At 58.3% G+C, this 27164-nt stretch overlaps 1 protein-coding gene across 4 annotated transcripts; it reads right to left on the bottom strand.

The window, feature by feature from the left end:
• Positions 1 to 2696: 2696 nt before the first annotated feature.
• Positions 2697 to 26678, bottom strand: TNKS1BP1 (tankyrase 1 binding protein 1). 4 transcript variants are annotated; one of them, XM_012749936.3, is made up of 12 exons: positions 26569 to 26678; positions 23582 to 23731; positions 21911 to 22529; positions 20383 to 20452; positions 14369 to 15733; positions 10286 to 12438; positions 5440 to 5806; positions 5058 to 5208; positions 4802 to 4938; positions 3939 to 4096; positions 3623 to 3695; positions 2697 to 3131 (listed from the first exon to the last, which is right to left on the bottom strand). In XM_012749936.3, the coding sequence occupies exons 2-11, from the start codon at positions 23673 to 23675 to the stop codon at positions 3635 to 3637; spliced, it is 5175 nt and encodes a 1724-aa protein (XP_012605390.2). In that variant the 5' UTR covers positions 23676 to 23731; positions 26569 to 26678; the 3' UTR covers positions 2697 to 3131; positions 3623 to 3634. The 4 variants fall into 4 exon arrangements, with proteins under 4 accessions (XP_012605390.2, XP_012605391.2, XP_012605392.2 ...); XM_012749937.3 differs by having other exon boundaries at positions 23582 to 23694; positions 26569 to 26663; XM_012749938.3 differs by lacking the exon at positions 26569 to 26678 and adding an exon at positions 24022 to 24160 and having other exon boundaries at positions 23582 to 23694.
• Between the last annotated feature and the right edge of the window lie 486 nt (positions 26679 to 27164).

Genomic DNA, 27164 nt, shown 5'->3' with positions numbered 1-27164 from the left:
CTGCTCACAAGGGTCAGAGCAGGATATAAACTCTGATCTGCTCACTCCTCCTCCAGAGCTGCCCACGAGAAGGGCACCTGTCTCACCTTCTCGGGGACAGGCTGTGACCACGGCAGACAGCTAGACTACATTTGGGAGACAGGGCGCTGGAGGAAGGCAGAGACAAAGGGTGGGTGGAGCACCCTTCAAAAGACACCCCATGACACTCCACTGCCACCCCGATACCGAGGCCTGGGCAAAGGACAAAGGCCAGCTTGTTCTCAGGCCCAAACACCAGTTCCACCTGCTGGCTCATGGGGAACATGGGGGAGCCCCTAGGACTGCCCCTGGCTCCACTACCAATCAGATCCCAAAGGCATCCTCGGCCATCCTGTGTCCAGTTCATACATGGGTGGTCCCTCCCCTCGGCGAGGGCCTCAAGCAGGGCCAGGGGAGAGACAGTGTTGAGACATTTCCAACTGTAACAGGTTTGGGACCAGATTTTCTGAGAGTTGTAACAGGCACCCCAGGGAGGAACAGCTCAGCTTCCTAACAGGTAGAAAAGGGTTTGATTTTTTTATAAACACATTGAGCTGTTGCCCTCAAAGTGGTCCCCACTTATTCTAGTGACTCCTCCAGAGCTCACTCATAAATCGGAGCCACCTTTGACCAGGATTGATCAGCCTGCTTGACTGTCCAAAGTGTTCCCCAACAGGTGCATCCAAGTGATCTTCAGCTGTTTCCAAAATCCAAATTCAGGTTCCAAAGACCAAGACCTGCCCCTCTGAGGCCACTCCCAAGAACCCCGGACGCAGTCTGAGAAAGGGCTGCGTGACATGAATAACATCACCTTCCCCGTTATGTCATCTGTCAGGCACCCGCCTCTACGGTCAAAGCCTGCGTGTTGCCCTCCTCTCTCCCTGACTGCAACACTGCCCGACAGGGGGAGAGAATGGGACACCCCAACCCACACTCGGGACCAGCTCTGCCTTCCCCGGAAGTGGGGCCCCTGCCTGGTCTCCTCCCAGCAGAGCCCGGCCTGGGATCGGCCCAGGCTCCATTTGTTCCCCTAATGAGTCTTAAGTGTTTGGCTTGGGCTTCTGCCAGGCCTAGTCCTGTGGGGAGGAGGGGGCAGAGGGAATGGGACAAAGCTCATGCCAGCTCAGCTCCTCTGGGCCAGGGTACAACGGGCAGGGACCCACCCAGGGGTGCAGCCAGGCACCCCCTGAGGCCCACAGCCTTTCTTTACCCTCCAAATTATGGGCTCCCCGCAATGCAGATTCTGGGCACACCTCCTGGATTGGAGTCCTGGAGGTAGGCCCAGGCATGTGCATTTTCAATAAGCACCCCAGGAAATTGTGATACACAGTGCAGTCTCACAACCCTGTTCCAGGAAGTCAGTGATAGGGATTTAGGCTGGTTTGTAAATTGTATACACAGCTTTGGTCAAATTCTCAAATTCGGCCGATAGTCTCCATACTCCTTAAAGGAAAAAAAAAAAAAAAAAAAGGCAAAGCAGCCCTGGCAAATGAGACAGTGTCTCAGTTCAGCTGTGGCTCTGATCTGCCATAGATCGGAGACCCCACTTAGGCCCCCATCCAGGCAGGGCCACAGGACCCTCTCCTGTTCCAAAGCCCCGGGGAGGAAAAATGATGCTGGCCTGAAAGGCTGGCAAGTCTGGAGAAACCAGGAAGACAGAGAATCAGGCTGAGGGACAAGAAGATGCCAACAGCGAGGGGATCAGGTGGGCAAGGACAGAGTCTGGGGGACATTCCAGAATGCCTGGGCTGTAAGGACCCTTAGATATCAAAGGAACCACCCCCCTGGCAAGAACAGTAAATTTCCACCAATACCCAGTCCTCCCTGTCCACACAGCTAAACCACACTTCCCACCCCACCCACCCCGCTTAGCTGGTGCCAAGAGGCGACTTCTGCCCAATGGAATATGGGTCTCTGCTGTGGTCTGAATGTTTGCGTCTCCCCAAAAGTCCTACATTGAAATCCTAACCCTCAAGGTGATGGTATTAGGAGGTGGGGCCTTTTGGGAGGGGATTAGGTCATGAGGTTGCAGCCCACATGAACGGGATTAGTGCCCTTATGAAAGGTCCCAGAGAGCTCCCTGGCCACCATGTGAGGACACAGTGAGAAAGCGCCATCTATGAACCAGAAAACAGGTCCTCACCAGACACCGAATCTGCCGGTACCTTGACCTTAGTCTTCCCAGCCTCCAGAACTGTGAGAAATTTCTGCTCTTTCCAAGCCAAAGAGTCTATGGTATTTTGTATTAGCAGCCCAAATGGACTTATTCTCCCACAGGACTTCCCCCTCTTTCCACTAGATTCTGCGGAGGACTCAAGATCCCAGAAGATGGCTGAGCCACAACAAGGAAAGAACCTGGGCTCTCAAAAGATTTTGAGGCAGAGAGCACTCCTACCACCAACCCACCCTGGACTGCGCCATGGGTGAGGTATAAACCTTGCTGTGCTAAGCTACTGAGATCTGGGGGTTGGGGGGAGGCAGCATCTGCATTAGCAACCAGCCTATGATAACCAATACACCCTCCTCGGGGACACTGAGCCCAGCACATAGAAGGGTTATGACGCGCCCAATGTCAGAGCGAACTCCGGTTGAGGCAGAGCTAGAACCAGCGTTTTCCAACGACAGCCTTAGACGAGGGGAACGGGCAACCATGACCACACCCCACAACGTGGACAGCACCAATTCCCAAAAAACTTTATTTACTGTTTCAAGTGGCAAAACGTCATTGGTCTCTGTGGGGCAGCTGGCAGGGCGGAGGGAGACCTGGGCTGGGGCACGGGTAGAGCTCTGCCCATTACAAAAATCAAAGGCTTTTTATAAAAAATGCTATAAATTGGTATCAAAAGAAAACCCAAGGGAGGCTGGAGGAGAAAGCAGAGAGGGAGAGGGATGAAAACCTTCGACCACTAGTGATGGCATCGGGGCTGGAAGGGAAGGTGCAGGGGTGGGTTTGGGGAGGTGATACAAAGTGCATAAATGTGCCTCCCAGACGCTCCTCAGAGTGGAGAGGGACAGAGGCTGCAGCCTGGGGCATGGTGGAGGCTCCAGCCGTCTCCTCGCCCGGGGACCCCGCAGGAACAGGCACTGCCTGAGACTGCCAGATGGGAGAGGCCCTGCAGTGGGGAGGGAGGAAAAGAGGTCAGGAGAGGACACCGTGGAGGCTCCAGCTTCCTCTCCCCCACACCCCTCCCGGCTCCCACAGCTGAGCCCAGGCCTGAGAAAGGTCCCTCCTGGGACCTGGAGCCTGGTGGGTGTCCTCAGGGGTCCCAGACCACACGGGCTAGCTGACCACACTTGGGCCAGACACAGGGCACAGGAGACTGTCTGTCTCTGAGCCCAGGGAGGCAGGATGGGATGGAAGCCCCCCTCCTCCTCTTCTTCCATCCCCGCAAGACAACACCCTGCACTGTGGACAAAATCTAGGGGGACCCAAGGGCCCTACCGAGTCTCTGGAGCTTGACTTCACCCGCCTGTGTCCAGCCTCGCAGAGAGAGGCACACGGGAAGTAAGGGCCAAAGGCATCCGGGCCTCCCTAGTTCTCCAGGGCAGGCCCCACTCACGCCCAAGCCCCAGGCTGGGTCCAAGCCCAGGAACCTGCCCTCACCTCAGTGACTTCTCAGACCTTCTTCTTCTTCAGCTTCAGGGCCTGCAGCCAACTGGGCGACGATCCCTCTGACCTAGAGGGCAGAGGGCAAAGTCCAGAAGGCGAACTTTGGGGAGACTGAACAAAACGAGGAGGTGTACATAGTAGGAACAGAAACCCCCCTCCAATCAAAGGCTGCAGGGACCGGAACTCTGCCGCCAATCAACACAGTTCACTATGTCCACCTCCTCTCTGAGCCTCAGGTTTCCAAGCAGGGGCTTCCCCTTTCAGGCTAATACAGTGGGGTCAGTCAATGCCCAGACCTCAGGGCACCTACCCTGAGGACTTCTCTGGCTTGGGAGGTAACGCGAGGGGCTTCCCCAGCCCCGGGACCTTGCAGGACTTGGAGCGCTGGACTGCGGACTCTTTCTGGCTGGACTTGCTCTCCACTGGCTCCCCCTCCTCAGCTGAGCGGTTCCGGGGGCGCAGCTTGGCCTGGGAAACAAGTCCAGATGCAGACAGATGTTAGAGAAACAGGGAGAAGGATCCACAGAGGGCCAGGCCTTCTCCAAAGAGTGTGCAGTCCCCAGAATGAGAGAGACAGCCCCATGCAGTTCTTTCACCCCAGTGAACGTGGAGTCACTTAAAGACGCGCTTCCCTCAGAGCTGAGCCATGCCTTGCACACAGTAGGTCCTCAAGAAGATACTGCTGGATTGAATTCAGACAAACTGGGCTGGACGAAGCCAGTGCGGACTTCCCACCCCCGTTCCCTCTGCCTGCCACGCCTCCCCACAGCCAGCTCCTGCGCCTGCCTCAAAGCCAAGACCAAATGCCCACAAGAGCCCTCCCCACGCCCCTCCCATGCCCACCACCCGCATCAGGAAATAACCCCTCCCTCTCGGCACAGGCCCGGCCCCTATCCATGCCCCCCACTGGCACCTACACTTCTCCCCTCACCCAAGCTAATTCTGGGCATGGCTCGTGTCCCCCCCAACCGCCCCAAGGTTCCAGGACAAGAACGTGTCTTGTCCTTCCTCCCATCCTGCCAGGCACGCAGCTCAGGGGCCAGCAGGGCACAAAGGGATCTTCTGGGGCCCTCACGGGAGAGAAGTAACGGGAGAGGGGGACTGGGGAAGTGAGTAGACCGACGCAGAGAGGAAGGGCTAGATGTGCTTGCTGAGTGATCAGACGTACAGTACCTTCAGGGCAGACGGGCTCAGGCCAGGAAAGAGGTTGACTTTCAGCCCCTTGGTGCCCAAGGACATCCGCGTCCGGCGGCTCTGAGGCTCCTCCACTACCTCTTCGTCGGAAGACGGCACCCGGGAAGCCCGTGGCTCTGCAGAGGCCCAGGGAGGGGGCTCAGCACACCCAGATCTCCTGTCCCAGCCTCTGCACAACCGGGGCTGACGCCCCAGACACCCACAGAGACACCATCAAATGAGACACCGGCCCTACCCGTGGAGTCCTGGAACAGGCGTGCGTCCGAGTCTGCTGCCTCCGACAGGCCCAGGGTACCCCCGGGCCGGATGGCGGGGGCTCGGTGCCCACGCTTGCGCCCCAGGTTGGCACGGCTCCGATACATGGCACTGTCGAGGATCTCAGTGTCCTGCCCGGGACAATGGTGACACAACTGCCACTGCCGCCCCACAGCCCTGCCCCACCCACAGGAGCCCCGCCGGCCACGAGCTGATCCCTCCCTGCTCCTGTCCACCCCCTGCCCACTTTCCACCTCATGGACAGAGACCACCAGGGAGGCTCCAAGAATGGGACTCTGACCCCACCACCCACACTCCCCCACGGCAGCCCACCCACTGCCCTGGGCTCACCACCCACTGACCTCAATGAAGGAGAAGTCCTGACTGGGGGTGCTGGGGAGGGGGCCTTGGGAGGGGCGCCGAGGGGTCCGGACCAGCCCCTGCTCACCCCGCCCTGCCCCTGAAGGACCCCAGGTGCCGTCCACGTCTTCCGTCCGGCTGGCTTCGCCATCAGGCTGGGGCCTCCAGGAGGGTAGAGGGTCCCTGCCAGGCTCCAGAGGTGACCCTTGGTCAGCACCTGCTGCCACTCCTTCCTCCTCCAACTGGACCCTGAGCCCTGAGGTCACCGACTCCCTGTGGGCCACCATCCGGGAGCTGCTGGTGGCCAGCATCTCCTCCAGCAGGCCCTGGGAGCCAGAGGGCGGGGAGCGGGCTGGACACCTGCCAGGGCTGCAAATGGACAGACCGGAGGACAAGCTCACCAGTGAGGCCCCGTCTCCCTCCCCCAAAGCCCACTTTATGGCATTCCCCTTCCTCCAGTCTCTCCCTCTACCCCCTTTCCATGCCGTCCCCAGACCCCTGAGCAAGGACATGGCCAAGGCCTTGAGCAACAGTACACAGGGTAAGAGCTGGCGGGTTCAAATCCCTGAGGCCCTAGACAAGTCCCTTCCCCCATAGATGCCTCAGGCTCCTCCGTATGGGATGGAACAAGAATGCAAAGCACTCAGCATGGTGCATGGCACTCAGTACGTGCCCGTAAGTAGCAGCTACCATTACTGCTGCCATCATAATTGCTGATGCCGTCGGTGTGTCCCCTCCCAGGGGCACCTGCCTGGGCGGTCACACTCTGTGGAATGAGCCAGGACTGGCCCTCTGCCTGTCCATGCTCATGTCACCTTCAACCCTCACATACTGCTGTCGTTGTACAAGCCGTTCCCTCGCCTGAAAAGCTCCTGTCCACTGTCCCTTCTCATCCTTTACCCTCCGTTCAATTCCCCTTCTGATGCTGCCCCGTCCCCTCCCCAGCCACCGTGGCCACCTCAGCTCCTACGTGTGCCAGCCCCTGCTTCTGTCCTGCAATGCTTTGCCCCACCGCCTGTTTGCGAGCTCCTCAAGGGCAAAGACGGGGTCCTTTTGCCTTTGTGCCCCCAGCAGCTGGCCCAGAGCCTGGCCAGGAGCCGGGCAGAGCAAACATTTGCAGAGTGAGCGAGAGGCCGGGTCACCTTGGACCTCGGTGCGACTGCTGTGTCTCCTGCCTGCCACTCCCTCCAAACACGACACCGCGCACCACACGCACTCACCAATTCACACCTCGCACCCTGCTCGCTGCCACTCCCCGAGACACAGACACACACTCACACGCTCATCACACACTCAGGCAGGAAGCATGTGCTCTGTTCGCCTGTCGCTCCCTCGAGACACACCTTGCACCCTCCACACCTGCCAGCACAGCCCAGAGCCACGCCCGACACACACACGCACACCACGCACAGTGCCCGGAAGCCAGGTCGCCGGTTCCTGCCAGGACTGGAGGGGACAGAGACCAAGCAGGAAGAGGGGCAGAGAGAGAGAACATGTGTCGGTCTGTCCTTCCACAAGCTGCTGACAGATGGAAATTAAAGCAGCCTGGGAAGGGGGGAGGGTGCAGAGGCGGCAGCATCAAGGCAGCAGAATAGGAACGGCTTGGACGGGGGCCAGAGGCAGCTCACCCTGACGACCAGCTCAAAATCAGGGAGGCCAGGGGGGGAGGGGGCGGTGACGGCACCCCACCCAGCCTGCAGAGGCCGTGCCCAGAGCCTCTCCCTGGGGTGGGGCAGGCCCCGAGAGCTAAGGGGATGTGAAACACCCGACGGGTAGCTGGCAACATCCACCCCCAGAGCAAGAGCTGGCCCCAAGCCACGAGGGCAGAGGTCAGCCGAGGGAGCTGGTGGGATCTGGGGGTGGCCTTGAGGAGTGGAGAGTGGGGAGAGCCCCAGAAAGGACAGTGTATGTCAACCCCGCCGGACTGCCTCAACCCCGCTGGCCGGTCACCCCGGAACACCCACAAGCAGAGGCCTTCCCGGCAGGGGAGCAGGAGAGAGGTGTGGTTAGGAACGTGGGTGCCAAGCCCTGCCACTCCGGGACAGAGCTAAACTATGTGCCCTACTGCACCCGTGGCCTTGGCCACAAGTTACTTGCCCACTCTGAGCCCCAGTTTCTTCATCTGTAAAATGGGGTTAATAGAAGTGCCTAAATTTTGCTATGTTTATTGGCAGAAATATGTGCCTAGCACATAGTAAGCACTTGACAAAGGCAACAAATTAGCAGGCTAATCATCATCACTCACAACACGGGTCCTTGGCCTGGGAGGCCGTGCCTCACCTTACACTGCCTACACCCTTCACCCGGCCGAGACTTCAGAGTATCCTGAGGGCCGAGACCCTACACAACCCCACGCTCCACCGCTGCTCCAGGGACAAACGTGGGCACCGGGTCTGCAAACAGTCAGCTCCCCGGTGTTCCAGTGGAACCATGTGTCGTCCAGAGGAAAAGCAGCCGGCCTCGATGCCAGCAAGACAGGGAGGGCGCCCAGACAGGACCACAGCGCTGGGGCCCGAGGGGACATGAAGGACCCACGATCACCAGCTGTGGGAACTTGAGCAAGTCACACTGCCTCTCTGCGCCTCAGTTTCCCCAGTTATTAAGAACTGATTAACTCAGCCCTCACAAAAACCCCTTGAGGACTGGGTGTAAATTACTCCCAGTTTACAGATGAGGAACTGGAGGCCCTGAGAAGTAACTTGCCCAGGGTGACAAAGGTGGTGACAGGATCAAAGCCGTACCCCAGCAGATGGACCCAAAGTCAGATCACTCTGAGTTACTCTCAAGGACTTCTCGTTACAGAGGGAACCTTCCAAAATTTTCTTTAAAGAGCAACTTGCTATACCCTGGTTTCTCTTCAGATCATATAAATATTTCACCTTTTAAAGAGCAACTTTCTATAGTGTAGAATTTCCCTGCGTCAGACGCTAGCTCCCTGGACCTTAGTCAAATAAGTCCGGGAAACACTGCACCACTCGTGCTTAGGGCACTAACTAATGCAGCTGACAAACACACCAAGTCCCCTGCACGGCCACAGCACCCTCCGGACATAGCCAAGGACTGGTATTCTGGAGGACACATTTTGGGAAAGGCTGCCCAAAAGCACAAAATTCAAACGAACCCCTCTAAGGCAACACTTTCCTTTCAGCTTTGGAGGCACATTTTCTGTTGCACACGAGGCTCCCCTTCCACCACAGCTAAACCGTCAACTTGGGTAAAGTCAGCACGGGCCAGATCACGGTAACATGGGCAGAAAAACCTGGGCGTGTTGAAGGCATGACGGGCCCAAACTCAGACAACTGGGTGCTCCTCTGCTTCCCTCAGAAGGGAAAGGCAGAAAGCTGTGGGTCCCACTCGGTGCTCATCTAAGAGTCTTGAACTCAGTGCCCACCACTGAAAGCAGTTAATAGAAACACGCGGGAGAAAGGTATTGTTGACTCTGTCACCTTGAGCGGGTCACACCACCTCCTGACCTGCCAACAGAGAGGATAAAAACCCTGTTCCTGCTTCCCAGGGCAGCTGTGAAGATCAATGAGGTAAGATGTGCATTGAGCACAAGGCACGCAGAGTTGTGCGAGTCCCGGGAAGAGAAAGCAGGAGCCTGGAATCCCCGGCTTCCCGAGTCGAACTGTTAGAAACAGGCTCAGAGAGTCCAGCAACTCGCTCAAGCTCACAGGAGCCTCCCAACTCCTAGCCCTGTGCACGCCCTTCCCTGCAGTCTTCGCCCTTCCCTGCAGTCTTCGCCACAGCCTCCCCCAACTGGCCCCTCGACAGCTGAGTCTCCAGAAAGCACTCCCTCCTCGACCCCCCTGGGCCCATGCTTGTCACCTTCCTCTCTCCCTCTTCCTCCATCCCACATGCCTCTCCTAACACCCCCTCCCCAAAACCCCAAGGAGCCTCTCTGGCCCCTTCCTGGTCCCTCCTTCTCTCCTCCCACTACTCCCAGCCCCTTCCACTTAGAACAGTCCCCAGCTAACACCTCCCTTCCCTTCCACCTGCTCCCTTCCCATGAGAAGCTCCTACTCCAGGGCTGGAAAAGGCAAAACGTTCTACTCCCTAAAGAGAATAAAATAAAATCCCAATGATGGAAATGTTAATGAAATAGATGCAGTGTCTTTTGAGCGCCCTTCCCAGATGCAAAATCGTCTCAGCTGTTTGTAAAACATCCATGAGACAGACTGTGGTTGGCCTGTAAAACTACCAGTCTGTTCCTTTGGAAAGTTCTCTTTCACCAACTTTGCACACACAGAGGCCAAGGTCATGGGGCCAGAAGCCAGGTCCCAACACCCTTCAGGTTCTTAAACTTGCTCTTCCGGGCCCTGAGACAGGGCAGGCGAGAAGCACCAAGTTCCCAGGAGACCTTTCTGAGAACCAATGAGCGTCGCACTCCCAGCTGCGGTGGCAGCGGCCAAGAAGACACAGAATCCTCCTTCCTTCACCAATGAAAACACCCGTGTTCCACGGCCCAGGGGCACCTGTGGCTCAGGGCCGTGAGGCCTGGGGAATGGCCACTGTGTCTAAGAGTAGAAGCCACCAGAAACCATTCAAGTTGTGAGAGGTACCACTTCCCCCTGCACGGTCATAATTCAAACTCGCCAAGAAAACCTAAAACATAGGCTACAAAAGAATAACACCTCGAACATTATAGACATCCTTCCAAAAAGGAACTCACCTGTATGTGTGTCGTATCATTTTTTTTTAAGTAGAAATAAAAATTCATAGGCCAAAATGTCTCAATTTTCCAAACACTAAAAGTTCTTGGGAAAACTCTGTCCTCCCCCCTCAACAGTTCCAATTTTCGGACAGCTGTCACACTTTCCCTCCCACACCAGGATGGGGTTTCTTTACCTGGCTCCAAAGCTGGGGCCTTCTCCTGTCTCCATTCTGGGGTCTTCAGGGTGAGTCTCCAAGGAAGGCAAGCTGTCCTGGCCCTGGGTCTCTGGCTCGCTCGTCTCGCCGACGCCCAGCTCCCTGGCCACCATGAGGTCTCGGGCCTCCAGGCCAGGGGGCAAGCTGCTGCTGTCCCCAAGGCCAAGCTCTGGGCACTGGCTGACCTCTCCCACTCCACGCTCCCTGGCTTCACTCGGGGCCCCAAAAAGCTCCATGCTCCGGGGCCCCAAGTCCTGGGTCCAGTCCATCTGCCCCACTCCACATCCCCGAGGCTCCTGGGAACCTCCAGATTCCAGGTCACAGGGCACCTCCAAATTCCTCAGGCCCAGGTTGTCACCCCACTCCACCTGGCCCACCCCCAGCTGTCTGGGCTCTCCGAGGCTGCAGCCTGCCCCTGGAGCCATGTTTCTCAGCCCCAGGTCAGGGGTCCAGTCTGCCTGTCCGACTCCACGCTCCCTTGATGTAAGGAACTCTTGGGCCTCCGCCCCTGACCAGTCGGTCTGCCCCACGCCACTCCCTCTGGCCTGGCTGTTGCCCACCTCCCCCGCCGTAGCCAAATCTCTGCTCCTCACCCCAACACCAGAAGTCCAGTCCTTCTCCTCAGCTCCGATCCCCATGGATTCTTCGGACCTTCCACTTTCCAAGCGGCTGGTCAGGTCCACGTCGGCCAAGCCCAGGTTGTCTGACCAGCCCATCTGTCCCAAGGCATTCTCCCTGGTGTCACTCGAGCCCCCAGAACCCACACAGCTGGACACTTCCAAGTTCCTGAGACCCAGCTGATCAGTCCAGTCCATGGACCCGGCCGTGGTCTTCCCAGGAGGCACAAAGTGACCACCTCCCATCTTGCCAGAAGGGCTCAGGCCAGCACCACTCGCTCTGTCGTTGCCAATGACACCAAACTGATAGCTCCTCTCAGGGGTCTCGACACAGGCGTCCCCACGCCAGTCTTGCTGCCGTGGGCTAAATGCCATCTCTGGCTGGCGGGCAACACCAAGGCTGAACTCGCCAGCCCAGCCATGCTTCCCCGTCTCCCCATCTTCCAGGTCGGCATCCCCAGGGCCCTGGGCCCCTGCCTGCTGTCTCTCCTGCAGCCCCTCCGCCTCATGGAAGGCGTCGCTGCTTTGCCAGGTGCTCTGGTCTCTGTGCCCAAGTGCCCCATCCTGCAACGGGGTGGCGCTAGGACTGAACAAGCCCCCCGATTCTCTCTCTTCCGGCTGGCCTGCATCCCTGCCAGCCTCATCAGGGCTGTCTTCCCCACTCTCGGTCTTCTTCTCAAATTCCTCATCCTGCTGCTGGGCTTCCTCGGGGCTGAACCCAGAGCTCAGGGCTCGCATTCCGAAGCCTCTGTCCGGGGCGCCGACGGTCCTGGAGCTGCCACCACTGCTATAGTCCCTCATCCAAGCACTCTTCCCAAACTCCTGGTCCTGAGTGTCTGCAGCCCGGCTGCCGTAGGCGCCAAGTGAAGACTCTCTCTTCTCAAACTCCCGGCCCTGCTCCTCGGCATCCTGGCTGCTGAACCTGCCCACGTGGTCCTTCTTCCCTGATTCCCGGCCCTGCTCATCGTCATCCTGGCTGGCATAGGCATCCAGAGAATCTCTTTTCCCAAATTTCCAGTCCCGAAAGCTTGCATCTTGACTGCTGTAAGTACCCAGCGAGTCTCTCTTCCCGAATTCCTGGTCCTGGAGCTCCGCGTCCCGGCTGGAATAGGTGCCCTGGGAATCCCTCTTGAACTCCCAGTCCTGAACATCTCCCTCCTGGCTCTGCTGAGCGCCAAGGTGAGCTGGCTTTCCCACAACCCGGTCCTGGGCCGGGAGACCCCCAGGGGCAGACACTTCACTCTGGTCTTGGCCACCACTGACCTCAACCTCCTCCTGGCCGATGCCACACCTGCTGGCCCACTCCCTGGTGCTCCCTTGCCCCACTCCTTGCCCATACTTGCTGGCCCAGTCCCCCTCTCCAAGGCCTGGGTCTCCCCTAGGGCTTGTGCCCCCAAGGCCATAGTCCTGAGAAGCACCTTGGCACCAGCTGGAAGGACTGAAACCGCTGGGATGTGGGTCTGCTGTGATCCCAAACTCACTCTGCAGATCTTTCTGGGCCCAGCCAAGGAGTCCCTGGGAATCAGAAAAAGAAGAGAGAGAGACAGACAAAGAAACAATGCTGAGTCAATCGGGATGGGAGTCAACCCTGCCTAGTGCCTGACAGCCCCACTTTGGCAGCAGAAAGCTGTGTGACCTTGAGCAAATCACTTGACCACTCTGGGCCTCGATTTTAAATGAGGATAATTTCTACTGTGTGGGGCTGGTGTAAAATGATTAAATTACATCATTTGCACCAAGCACCCAGGCTAGTGCCTGACACTGCACTGCATAATGGGCACTGCATCCATGGTCCCATGGTCATGTTTACAACCCTTAGGCAATAACTGGCTGACAGCCAGAGAAGTCCGGCCTGGAGGAGAGGTCTTCATGTAGGCACTGGGAGGGGAGAGGTCACTTTCAATTAGGAGAGATCAAGACTCAAAGCCCCTCCACAACCTCCCCTGCGAGGCACAATTCCAACACCAAGCAGACCCCTTCCAGCCTGCCCTTCTTCCCTAAGGAAGGCGCCCCTGCCTGGCACCTCCCCAGGAAGGCCTCTCAGATCTCACCTCAGCCCCAGGAAGGCAGGAGAGGCAGCCTCTGACACCGGGGAAAATCCCAGCCAGGGCTTCTTGCCTTTCACCCCCTCACTCTCCCTGACTCACCCCTGCGGGCGGGAGAGCCCTGGGCTCAGGGCTTCGGAGCCTGCCGGCCTCATCCCTCAGCGCCGCGTTGGCCAGCAGCCGCTCCAGGACAGACATGCTGGCCTCCCCGTCCCCAGGCTGGGCCATGGCCCCCCACTCCCCGCCCCCTGCCCGCCCCAGGGCTGCAGGGTGCGGCCAGGCTGGGCGCAGGGACAGGGCTGGGACCTGTCCGACGGCTCTGGCTCTCACCCTGGCAGGGCTCCCTCCGGAGCAGCTGCAGCTCTGGCAGCCCCGCCCAGGAGCCAGTTGAGTCACCCACATCCCGGGACAGACACACCTACTGCAGGAGTCAGCTTGGTCTTAACCCTTCCTGCTCCTCCACCTTCTGCCCCTGCCCCAAAGGCCCCCTGGCTCCTCCTCCTCTCCAGCCCCGCCCCTACCAGCCCAGGCCAGGCTTGAAAAATAAATTTCAAAAGCCACCTGGCCCCCATCCCTTACATTCAGAGGCAGCCTGGTAGGAGAAAGGGCACTGGGCCGGGAATTGGTGCTGGCCCCAGCCCAGCCACCAACTTGCTGGGGAACTGCACAAGGCTCTGCCTCCTCGGGCCTCAGCTGCCTGTCTGCAAAGCAGGTCTTGAGCTCAGTGGTAATAACGTTTGTAAAAGCCAACACTTATTAAGTACTCACGCTGAGCCAGGCACTATTCTTAGCACTTTACACATGTTGTAACTCATTTAATCCTTGCCGTCGCCCTCTGGTAACTTGCCATTGTTATCCACATCCGTAAGATGCAGAAACTGAGGCAGAGGGTGGAAAAGTAACCTGATCAAGGTCATGTCTGGGCATAGAAACAACAGAGCCAGGTGATGAACCCAGGCAGTCTGGTTCCAGAGCCCACGCTCCAAGTTTTTGCCTTGAACGACATTCCCGAAATCGCAGACTGAATACCGAGCACATGCCATGCATCGCACCAAGGGCTTTCCACACCTCACTCACCTGTAACACAACTCTAAGAGGCCAATGCTTCTATGACGAAAGAACTCTGAAGCTTAGCAGTGAAGGTACAGTCCCAAGACCAACCAGCCAGTGAATGCTGGAGTCGGGACAGGAACTCACACTAAGCTCTACGCGCCACCCCGCTCGGCCCTGCGAGCTTTGCCAGACCTGAGAGCTACGAGGAGCAGGTCCCCAGCTGCCTTGCTCACCGCTGTATCCCAAGCTCTTGACACACAAAACCCACGTTGAAAGAATGAAGCCCCCCCGAGCCCTGGCCTCCACCCTCAGAGCCACCCCCACCCCCAACCCATGCCCGTTCTCACCTCGGAGCAGGCACTGGGGGACGGCGCCTCCTTCAGCTCGGATCCAGCTCCCCGCCTTGCGCTGCCAGCGCTGGGCGGGGGCGAAGCCAGGAGGTCATCTAGCCACTGAGAGCTGCTTTCCGGGCCCGCAGGCTCGGGGGACGCCCTATAGGAGTCTTGAGCCTCTGTCCTGGGTTGGGTGGTCTCAGCCCAGGCGAGGGTCACAGCCTCCTCAACAGGCAGCGCCTGCCCAGGGCCAGGGGCATCAGCAAAGAGGACACAGGGCTGGTCAGGGGGTGCTGGCGGCTGTTGCCCCAGGACTGGCTCCAGGATGGGCAGGGCTGCCTCCCTGGTGGCCAGAGGGAGGGGGGACTCCTCTCCAGCCAAGGGCTCCCGCTCCTCCTCGCACCTCTCCTCTGCCTGCAGCAAGGGCGATGCAGGTGCGCCCCCAGGTGTAGGGAGAGCCTCAAGGGGAACAGCTGGGGACTGAGGCTGACTCTCCCCATCGCCCTTCTGGGCTGGGGAGATGCCTGAATCATCCCCCTGCACCCAGGAGCTAGGCCTTCCTGGCCCTCCTGGAGCTGACCTGGTCCCCTGCCCCTGCTGGGACACTCCTTCCTCCCTGCTGGACACAGCCCAGCTGCCAGACTCAGCGGCCTCGGCTGCCTCACTGGCCTCGGTGATGGGGGACGGGGGTGGGGAGTCCAGCCGCCACACGCCCAGGCCCGAGGGCCGCGTGGGAAAGGTCCATTCGAAGGACTGTGACAAGCTCCAGTTAGACTCTGTCCCAAAGGGACGATCCAGGCCCGACTGGCTCCCCTGGGTTTGAGGCAGGGCAGCCAGAGAGCCCCCCAGCTTCTCCTGGTCCTGGCCGGGTGGCCGGAGCACACCTTCGGAGAATCGGCGCTGAGCCAGGCTGCTGGGGCGGAGGAGGGCCGCGTCACCCTCGGGCGCCTCCTCCCCAGATGGAAACGTCCGCGAGAGACCCAGCAACTCGCCCCCCTCGATGGGGGGCCGGGGCGAGGAGGCTGCAGGCCGCTCTGGGCTGTGGGGCCCCGAGACCTCCTCAAGGGGAGGGCTGCTGGGTCTGGGGGCCTCTGGGGGTCCCTCTGCAGGGAGCCCCAGGCTAGGGGTATGACAGGGGCCCTCGTCTGGCAGGGCTCCACTTGGGGACGCCGGGGTCATAGGCAGGCAGGGAGAAGCCTCGGAAGCTGCAGGACTCTGGGCTTCAGGAAGCTGAGAGTGGCGAGGAGAGCTCTCAGCGGGCGAGTGAAGAGAGAGAGAGCCGGGGCCGGGGCCTGAGGCTTCAGCAGGGAGGCCTGGGCTGGCAGAGCCTCCATTCTCTGAGGCGGGGCCTGGACTTGATGGGACCTGGGGCTTGGAAACCTGCAAGAGGAAGCCAAGAGCTGTCATTCACCCCTCAGCTGGGCAAGGGAGGCCCCCTCTAGCCCCACACAGACGCCCCACTCAGCTCCTCCTCAGGATCTCACCCCACAGACCAGAAGGAAACTAGGACTCAGGGAGCACCTCTCAGGAACGCTTGGGAGACCCCCAAGATGATATGGGCCTCCAAACTTCTTAGGGTCACAGAGTCCCCTTTGACCTTCTCCCCAGAAAATGCACCTAGCCCAATTCCTGTAACATAGTTTATACTGTTTCAGGTGGCTGGAACCCCCACCCACACCAAAGCCCATCTAAGGCCTTGCAGAGATCAAGGACACGTGCTTTACAGAGGGGAAAAGGAAAATCGGGACCCGACCACCTGGGCATCTCGGCACTGGGGAGTCAGGGAGAAGCCCAGGAGCAGAGCAGCTGCCGCAGGGAGGGTGGCGCTCCCCGGCCCACTCTGTATATCACAGGTCCCAGGGCTACCCAAGGAAGTAGGAAGGCCACAGCATCCAGGCGACAAGCACTGGGGGCCATGAAAAGCTCCTGGCTTGGAGCCATCCCTCTTGCACAGCAGGCCCTTGGTCTCTGAGCCTCAACTTCCCCCTCTGTACATTGGGGCTGCTGGCAAAAATGTCCGTGGCCCAGAGCTAAGAGAGGGTCAGGTAAGATTTGTGCACTGGCCCCGCGACACAGAACTTACACAATAGCTTCAGTGAGACACCTGGGAGAGAAAAGGGGCAGAGGGGACACCAAGCACCTGGCGCTCCCTCACCACTCCACTCTACCTGTCCCCAACCAGTGAGTCTGGCTCTGCCTGACCTCTGCCCTCCCGAGGTCACGCTTCCCTTGCTGCAACACTTTCTCCCACGTCATCACATACTAGGTCCGGGGCTGGGCAGAAACAGGGGTCCTGCTTGCTTCTCAAGGCTCCTTCATCCTCTCTCCCCCTGCGACATTCTAATTCCGGAGCCTATACCCTAAAACTATGCCACCCACAACCCCTCACTCCTTAAAAAGCGTAGCTCCTGGATCACTGCAGGCCCCTCCAGCACTGCTGGTAACTCGCAGTGATCTCCACAGCCAGGGTGACCCTTCCAGCATCCTGTTCCTTGACCTCCTCTTCCCCAGAGGTTTTGCGACGTCCTCTCCCATGGTCACACCCTAGACCAGGGGTCCTCAAACTTTTTAAACAGGGGGCCAGTTCACTGTCCCTCAGATGGTTGGAGGGCTGTTGGAGAGTGCGGCGCACATTCCACACATGCGCACTGCGGGCCCGGGACGAGTTGGCTGCTAAGCAGGACAGGCAGTGGTGGCAAAAACACCCGGCCGGCTGGATAAATGTCCTCGGCGGACCACATGTGGCCCGAGGGCCACAGTTTGAGGACCGCTGCCCTAGACCTTGTCCTTACCAATGACTACAACCCCTGCATTGTCTCAATCCTGGTGTCCCGCTCACCCACCCCCACTGCCTGTCTGTCCAGCTCTATTTTCCCAGCACCCTCATTTTCAGCTCTTCTGGGAAGCGAAGCCCATTAACCCTAACTGCTTCTCACTGCCCCTGCCCCCCGCACCCTCAATTCTCTTTGTACCATCATTAAAGTTGCTCTTTACACCCAATTCCCTCGCCACTTCATCATACTGTTTGACGTGTTTAGATGCAGTGCTCCTGCCACCAGGCCTGGCCCAAAACCTGGCAGCTGCACGTGGCTGCAGAAAGCACCCAGCCATGACGTGGCCTCGCTTCAAATCCACCACTGACCTCAAGCTGGTCCTATGGCCACCCAAAACCCCACCTCACTCCCCCTTCCATCCATGCATGGCTCCCCAGGCAAACCTCCACCACCTCCCCCATCCCATCCTCTCTCAGCTGATAGCCTTGCTTCCTGTCCCTGAGAACACAGTGGCCACCAGCAGAGAACACCACACCCTGCACACTCATGCCACCCACCACCTGCACCCTCACACCACCCGCCACCTATACCCTCTCACCACCCGCCACCTGCACCCTCACACCACCCGCCACCTGCACCCTCACACCACCCGCCACCTGCACCCTCACACCACCCGCCACCTGCACCCTCACACCACCCGCCACCTGCACCCTCACACCACCCGCCACCTGAACCCTCACACCACCCGCCACCTGAACCCTCACACCAGCCACTACTTGAACCCTCACACCACCCACTACCTGCACCCTCACACCACCCACCACCTGCACCCTCTCACCACCCGCCACCTGCACCCTCTCACCACCCGCCACCTGCACCCTCACACCACCTGCCACCTGCACCCTCACACCACTCACTACCTGAACCCTCACGCCACCCACTACCTGTACCCTCACACCACCCGCCACCTGCACCCTCACAACACCCACTACCTGAACCCTCACACCACCTGTACCCCATCACTACCTGTACTACCGGCACCCCCACACTACCTGTACCCCCACAACATGCACCCCCATACCACCTGCACCCCCACAACCTGCACCCTCACACCACCTGCACCCTCATACCACCCACTACCTGAACTCTCATGCCACCCACATCCCCACACCACCTGATCCCCCACATGCTACACCCTCATACCACCTGTACCCCATACCCCCACACTACTTGCACCCTATACCCTCACACCATCTGCTACCTGCACCCTCATACCACCCACCACCCACACCCACACCCTCACACCGACACCCTCATGCTCCCCATACCCTGCACGTGAGCCCAAGTGCTCTGCAATCAGGCACTGTCTTCGCTCATGGCTAAGGCCAACCCCTCCTTTCCCTCCTGCACCATTGATTTTTCCCTCTCTGCTGGATCACTTCCATCATCACACAAACTGTTCTAATTTCCTCTGTCTTAGAAAAACAAAGAAGCAAACCAAAAAACCACTCAACTCCACATCTCTCTCTAGCTACCACCCATTTTCTGGAAAGCATTGTCTACACTATCTATAGGTCCTCTTGTCTCATTCTCTCTCTCCAAACAGGCTTTTCCCTTTATCGCACCACCTAAACCACTCTCATCCAGGTACCCACTCTCATCCAGGTGGCCGGTGGCCTCCCCGGAGCTGATTCTTCTCGGTGCTGACCGTGCTTAACCACCCCTCCTGCAGGCTGCCTTCCCGTGACCGAGCGCTCCTCCCGTCTCCCCATCTGCTCCTGCCAATCTCCTCTGCTAGGCCTCAGGGTCCTTCCATCCTGCACCTTCCCCACTGCCCTGGTGATCTCAGCCAGTCTACGGACGATTCCCGAGTTTTCCTAACTTGCTTATCTCCCCTGAACACCAGACTGCACTATCCAACCTCCTGCTTGCCGTCTCCAGTGGAATGTCTGGAAGGCATCTCGCACTCAGCAAATCCAGAAGCAAGTTCCTCCTATCTCCCCCTACTCTGCTTCGCCCTTCAAAGTCCCCATCTCAGTAAATGGTCACCTCATCCTTCCGGATGCTCAGGCCAAAACTCCTGGAGTCCTCCTGGATCCTGCATCTGCTCTCTCCCCTCACATCGGTCCATCTGAGAGTCCTGTCCACTTCACCTCCGAATTCTGCCCGGAATCAACCGCTTCTCACTGTCTCCACCACAGGCTGCCTCCAGGGTCCAAGCCACCATGATCTCTCGCCTGGATTATTCCAACAGCCCCCTGACTGCCCCCTGCTGCTGATCTTACCTCCCTGCAACCGATTCTTAGCCCAGCTAGCACGGTGACTCTTTACAACCACTTCAGCAGCATGTCACGCCTCTCCTCCAGACTCCTCCATGGCTTATTCCCCTCACTCGGGACAAAGTCTTCATGGCGGCCTGTGAGGCTCAACGCCATCGGACCCTGTTACCTCTTGCCCTCACTACCACCCAACTCCTCCCCTCTCACTTTGATCCAGACATCAAGGCCTCTGTACGTGCAGTGCCCTCTGCCAAGAATGCCGTTCCCCAGACTCGCACACAGCTCACCCCCTGCCCTTCGCAGCGGCACCCCGGTCCCAGGACCGTCTCCCAGCATCCAGCTCACAGCAAGCACTAGGTCACTGTCTGCTGGATGGGCAAGTGAGTGCAGTCGGGTCTCCAACACGGGGCAGCCAGCACAGCCCCTGGCTGGTGAGGGCTCTGCGAGCAAGAAGGGCCATCCCATACCCCGGTTACCATTGGACGCTGGCCGCCCATCCACCGAGCACACCGGTCTGAAGAAGAGTGGGTATCACGGGAAATCTCCACGAATCTTTCCCTTCTTCGGAACCCAGGAAGGCAGCGCAGCCAGGGAAAGCACTAGAGGCAGACGCTACAGTGCCTGTCTCAGCCTGAACCTTTGCGAGCCCTGGCGTTCTCGTCTGCCATGTGGGACTAACAGGGCCCGCCGTCCAGAGTCATCACGAGGACTATGACATGCCCAGCACGAAACAGGTACCTAACTGATGCAGTTATTATGGGTATTAATGTTACTGTTAAAGCAAGCAGCCTCATGGCCTGAACAGCACTTAGCCACCTTGCATCCCAGGCCCAGCCCTCAGGGAAGTTGCCCTCTCCATTGGGCCTCAGTTTCCCCATCTGAACTACAAGGAAGGTGACACAGATGATCTCAGATGACCCTTCCACCTCTAGAGTACTGTGATTCCAATTCATAAAAGGAAGACAAGACAACTCACAGCAGCGGGTGGCTCAGAGCTGGCCGGCTTAGCCAGGTCCCCATTGACAGCCAGGTCAGACGGGGGCGTCCTGTGAGGGAGAAAGACAGGAAACGAAAGCACAGAATATTAAAGCCCAGCACAGAACAGAGAAGGTAAGAGTCTCTCTATGCAACTTTCCCAGCAGGTAAAAGTTGAACCCCTCAGGCATTTACTCCTGAGCCCTGCCTGGAATGACAAGGGACACAGATGCTGTCCAGTTTCCACAGAGCAAGTGCCCCAGGCGACCGGTGCCTGCTCCCTACCTGCACAGGGACAGTAAAATTCCCCCAGCTCCTTCAGGAAAAGCATCCTGTATGCCCAGAACCCTCAGTGGTTCCCAAAAAGAGAAATCCTCCTTCCCCTAACCCGTAAGGGGTTAAAGTTCTCCTCCAGCCAGGAAGAGTACAGCTGGTCCCTCAGCCTTGCCAATACTTCTTGAAGAACAGCAAGGGGGAGGGGGAGGAGGAAGAGTGATTTTTCCAAGTTGTTCCTCTTCAGCCTTGCTTGGAGCAAGGGAGGGAAGGAGAATGGCGGGTGGAGCTCAGCCTGGGCACCAGTGTGACCTCACACTGGTCTGGGACAAGCAAAGGGTTAAGTCCAGGGCCAAGCCTCCAGACACTTTCAGGTGAGAGAAGGCAGCCCCAGAGGACAGGGCAGGGCAGGGCAGGGCCTTCAGTTTCAGCCCAGACCACGCCAGCCCTTCCCCTCACATCAACAGGCCTGCCATGCCTCACGCTAGCTCTCCCTGCCCTGAGAATGGCCTCCGCACCGCTGATGGCCCCAGAGATCCCTCAGCCTCTGCCTCCAATGTCCTGCGTCCACCTCCTAAGGGTGGTAGCCAGCCTTCCTCTACACTAGTGCCCACTCCAGAGAAGTGTATCACGTGCAAATGTCTGTGCAGACACCAGCTAGCCTGGAATCAAGATGTGTTCCCATCTTATCTGTCCCATCATATTCCTCGGTGCGGGCCAGAGACTGTGCCCTGCTCGTCCTGACACATGCACCTCCACCCCAGGACTGGCACGCTGCTCCGCCGCAGTGGGAGCTAGCAGTTAGGACAGTTAGGAATCAGACAGACCCGGATTCAAACTCCATCTTCTGCCTCTAAACTTGCCGAGAGGCTATGAGGAGTCATAGTGAGCCTCAGTTTCCTCAGCTCTAAAATGAACCTAATAATCACTTCAACAAACGGGATGGCCGTGGATTCGATGAGGTAAAGTCTGGTGTCCAGTTTTCAGTATACAGAAACTAAAAATAAACTTCTGCACTGTACATTTGAACTCTTTGCTATAAACATGCATCAACTCTGTAACGAGAACTGCAGCTTCTAAAAGCACACAATCTGACAATACCATCTGCTAGGGAATGCTTTGTGACTTAGAGTACAGGGTCCACCTGTACTCACAACACATAACTAACCTGAAGTTTGTAAAGGTCATAGCCTGGGGACACCTGCTGGGTCCCCAGCCCCCAGCCGGCTCCCCCGAACCTCCCACTGCCCCCTCACCTCTCCTCGGGGGTCTTGCTGTGCTCCTCCTGGCACTCTGTGGAAGACCTTGCTGGCCCCTCCTGGGACCATCCCCTGGAAAGGGTCCTGCCATCCTCATCCCTGGGGCCAGCGGCCACACCATAGGTCCTGGGGCCGTATCGTGAGCTGCCATCATGGTTAAATGAGAGGCGGGAGCCCCAGAGGCGGTCAGGGCTGGCAGGGACCTCCTTCCGAGGCTGTTCCATCTTGGCCAGGATCTCTTCCACCGTGGTGGCTGCAAAGCGCTCTGAGGCTGGACGGAAAGGGGCAGGGGCCTTCCGCACACCCCCCGGGGCGGCGCATCGAGCTGGGGGTGTCAAAGGGGGTAGCTCCTCTTTCTCAGTCTCTTGGGTGGCTTCTCCTCCAGCAGGGGCCTCGGCTGTAGGCCTTGGTGCAAAGGGAAGGGGACGCTTGCTGCCACCGTAAGGCTGGGGTCCTGTTAGCATATTCATCTTCCTGGCAGAAGGCAACTCAGCCAAGGGACCCCGGGGAGGCCGAGGCCCAACAGGCACCAGCAGGCTGGGTTTGGCAGGCAGGGCTGGCTTGGCAGGTAGGGCCCGGGGTTTGGGCTTAACAGGGGGTTTGGCTGGAGGGTCACCTACCAAAAGGAAAGGGTTGGTGGAGAAGTGCTGTCAGAAGAACCAGGAAGTAGAACCTCTTGTGTTTCTTGTCTCACCTCATCTCCCACCCTCCACTTTAAGAATATTCACATCCTTCTAGGCACAAATGCCAGCTCTTCCTTGACTTTCTACACACATCTCAGAAGCATCTTCTTCCTTCTCCAAACTACTAAAATGTTTAGCCAATTCCTCTTGTAAGCTAAAGCTATGTGAACACCCACCCAGCACCTTATTTCTCTGGTACCCTATTGTGCACCAGGCACAAGTTCTTATTAAATGAATGAATGAATGAATGAGTGAATGAATGAGCAAATAAGCCAATAAATGAATGCCTTCCTCCCCACATCAAGCAGTCAGCCCCTATCTCCCCAGTCTAGTCCTTTCCCCTTACATGACACCCTACTGTATCATTCCAGCTAAATTTCTCCTCCCCCTCCGCCAGCACACCCCCAGGCCACCTCCCCACTGCCATCTGGTGTGTGATCAGGAATGCAAACTTACTATTGACCTAAGTCAAACAAAAGTAAATCTACTACAGGAAAAAAAAAAAAAAAAAAAACACAATCAGAAACCTACCTTCTGTGTAAGGCATTCCAATGCCAAATAAAAGGCCTTGGAATTACTCATGGGCACAACCCTTCTAAAAGAGTCCTATATCACCTACTCATTCGGATAGCAAAAGAAAACAGTCTAGACAGGGAGCCAGGAGGCTTGGGCTCAAAGACCCATAAGTACACTCCATTTCTCTCTCTGGGCCTCAGTTTCCCCTTCTGGAAAACATGCGGCGCAACCCACATCGTCTCGAAGGTCCTCTGCTTTGCTGCTTGCTGAAGATCTAAGATCTCAAACAGTCCTGAAGTCTCAACAGAAGCTGAGAACCTTTCCAACTCATCCTGCACTTCCTCAGTACTCCTTCCCTACCGACTCAACAGAACCATCACTGAGCCACCCCTACAAGAGAACGGGGTGCCGCCCCCGCCATTCCTGCCCTCCTGCCAGCCACCCCACCCCACCCTGCACCCATCCATACCTGGCTCGGAGCCAGCAGGCACCAGCTCCTCCTCCATCTCCCGGGGCAGTGGGGAAGCCATAGCTGTGCTTTCCCTGAGAGTAGATACTTTCATCACATGCGGCAGAGCCTGCCTGAGAAGTGGGAAGCAGAGGGGCGTGAGCCAGGTGTCTGAAGACCCAGGGGGGAGAGAGAGAGAGAGAAGAGAAAGAAAAAGAGTTGGGCATTGGCAATAAGTTTAGCTGAGGAAGTCTTCTCTTTCCAGCAGGGGCCAAGTAGTGTGGGACAGGAAGAGGGAAGGGGGGGGGGGCAAGTACAGGAGGTCATGGGAGGTTCCCAGCAGCCAGATTCTAAACTTCCCAGATCCTATCCAACTGGTCTCCTAACCCCAAAGTCCAGGAGCTTCAGGGAGCCACCCACTGCTCCCTCCTCTGACAAGCTCTCCCAGACACCCCACTTACAGTCCCAAGGCACCCCTTGGGTCAGGGGACCCTGCTGGAGCTATCTACCGGAGGCAGACCAAGAGGGCCGCAAAATCGCAAACTCTGAAGTCTCTCCGTGAATCACCTCATGGGAGACGGGAAAAACCCGCTCCTCCCCAACCTGGGGCTCCGCCCCACCGCCTGCCTCCCCCTTCCCCGCTCACCCTACCCTCCCTCCCTCTCCCCTGCAGCTGGGAGTGGTTCCCTCTCCCTGTCTCTCCCGGGTTCTCCTTCCACATCCCTGCCCTACTCCCCCCTCCCTCAGAGCTGTCTCATCCAAACACGGAAAATAAGGAATAAAAAGTAAACATCTGGAATACATTTTTTTCTTTAATTTCTCAATCGCTTTGGCTTCAGCTTGGAATTTGATGAGGTAAAGCCAGGGCCTAGTCCTGTTGCCATAGCAATGGCCTCCCACTGGATTTCCAGAGCCTCGCCAAGAGGAAGGAGGAGCCGGCCCAGGCTTGGGCCCGGAGAATGGGACAGGGCTTGAGAACATCCGGGGGGGTGGAGTGACTTGGGGAAAAACTCCCTGGGGTTCCCCCTTCCAGGACAGTCAGGGTGGGAGAGCCAAAGCCTATGAAACAGGAATATGCAGACATCACTCACCAGCCCAGGGTTGACCTGAAGGAGTTTTGAGGGAGACAGAAGAAATAATTAAGTGACACAGCCCAGCCCTATGTTAGAAGCCAAATGGATACCCTGCCTTGAAGCAAGTAACAGGAACTTCAGAGACTGACATAGCAAGATTCAATGCTGGGTGTGTCTACCACTTTCTAACCATGTGATTTCTCTAAGCCTCAGTTTCCCTATCTGAAAAAAGGGGTTATCAAGACTCTTAGGAGTCTTAAATGAGATAATGCATGCAAACTGATTAGCACAACACCTTAGCAAACAGTAAGTGTCCAGTAAATGCTGGCCATTATTGCTATGATTCCATTCAGTGTCAGCAATGAGCTAACATCCCTGGTAACCATCTCCTCCTCTCCACTGACCCCAGGCTGCCAGCATTCCCAAACCATTCCTTCACTCCCAGGCCTTAGTCCTGTCACCTGTTCTTCAGGTACTCCACCACCTCCTCAGTTCCCACCCTGGCTCCGGAAGTACCCTCCCACCCTCAAGAACCTCCAGGCTCTCCAGCCAGGGGGATAGAGCCCTGCCTCTTTCATTCAAAAGCAAGAAGGATGCTTCCCATCACCTGGTATGCACATAGCCCAGTGGACAACCCAACCCTCTCCATCCTGCAAAGGGTACTGCCTCCCTTAAAGTCACCCACTCCAGCTGGTCTGGGTGCCCAACCTCTGCAAAACCCAGTCCCTCTCCCCCATCTCTGACCCTGCCCCAGCTTGTTTCAAAGACGGGAGAGGGTATGAAGACAGTAAAGAAACCCAGTGCTGTCAACCCATTGGTCAGTCAACTACCAGGGAGGACTGCCCACTGGGTGGGTGAATAACTGTGCAGAGCCAGCCCAAGCATGTGTGGGGGAGGGGCATATAATAGAAAAAATAAATTTAAAAACACAAGATTGTTTCCTCGTCCTTGAACATTATTACAAGGGACATGGTGTGGGTGGTTAGAGATGGAGATGAATTGTCCCAAAACCGAAAGACCCTTTCACATGGGGGTCCAATAGGCCCCTGTGCCGTATGAGGGGCTGCAGCAATGAAGGCAGGATGAGAGGCCCCAGCCAAGAGCACCAGGTGACCAAGGCCGTGGCCAGAAGCTGCAAAATCACAGCAGCTCTGAGCACTCCCTATGCCCAGGCTGGGGAGCCTGGGGAGTGGCGGGGAGATGAGCTGACCCCAGGGAGTGAAGGCCGCCAGAAGAGCTGGCTGGGCAGCTCCAGCCCCGGACAGGCGGGGTCGCCACCATGGACCACAGAATCTCCGGGCCCGATCTGAGGCCGGAGAGGTCGGCAGGGACAGCGGGTAAACTGCTGGCAGAGGGAGGGCCAACGGGAAGACGGAACAGCCTGGGGCGAGGGGCCGTCAGGAGGGGCACAGTGGGGACCAGTGGACACAGAGGGGGCCGCGGCAGCCGAAGAGGAGGAGGAGAGAAGCGGGTGGAGGAGGAGGGGGTGGCAGAAGCGGACCGGCGCGCGGGACGTGAAGCAGCAGGCGAACAGACGGCGGACCAGGGACGCGGACCGGGTGGGGGAGGACTGGGGAGGCTGGGGGCGTGCCGAAGCGCCGGAGGAGGGGGAAGCGCGGCCCGGGGGAAGCGGGAGGCGAGGGTCCCTCCAGCAGCTCTGCCCGCCCCCTGCCCCGCCCCAAGCCCTCGCCCCCTTCCCCCTTTCTTCTGCTCCGCCGGCAGGAGCCCCAGACCGTGCGCCCTCCGTCCCCGCGCACGCACGCCAGCTCCTCCGCGCCCCCAGCGTCCCTAGAGCCCCCGGCCCCTGCAAACTTTCCTGGCGACCCCCCCCCCCACAACCGGAGGTCCCGATTAGAAAGGCCCACTCCTTCTACGCCCCTCCCCCGCCCCGTCTCGGACCCCGCCCCCTCGGCCCGCCCGCCCCCGCGCACTCACGCGCTCCCCCGGGATTAGGCTCTGCTCGCCTCGGCGCCCCAACGCCAGTCCTCGCCGCCGCCGCCGTCACCGTCACCGCGGAACCAAGCCTGTGCGAGCCCGGCGGGGCCCCGCCCCTAGCCCCGCCCAGGGGCACGCCCCACGGCGCCTCATGAATATTCACGAGCCGGCGGAAACCGGGAGTTGAAGTCCGAGCGGGATCCGTCCCACCGCAGGCAAATAGGCGCGGCCCAGTGCTCAATTATTCATGAGCCTTGCAAATGAGGGGCCAGCCCCAGGCTGGGTCTCGAGCGAAACTGACGCAATCCGGCTACAAGCGCTCGGGAAAAGGAGCACCGAGACGACTGCCTAGACTGCCCAGCCGCAGGCCCTGCCGCGTGCGCCGATTGCAGCATCATAGAGCCACGCCTAGCAAGAAGGTAGCCGTTGGCGGACCGGAGAGGCTTCCTGTTACAACCTGAGTCCTCCAGAGGACTTCCACAACGTGGCCTCCCCACGTGTACAAATTCAGACTTACAGCCACCATGAAGAATTCTGGCAGCTCTAGTTTCCTCGTTGGTGCTCTTTTATGTCCTTTTAGGCCCCTTTCTCAAATA

Source organism: Microcebus murinus, chromosome 4 (assembly GCF_040939455.1).
Source record: "Microcebus murinus isolate Inina chromosome 4, M.murinus_Inina_mat1.0, whole genome shotgun sequence".
Classification (NCBI taxonomy): Eukaryota; Metazoa; Chordata; class Mammalia; order Primates; family Cheirogaleidae; genus Microcebus; species Microcebus murinus.
This window is presented reverse-complemented; position numbering and strand designations above follow the sequence as displayed.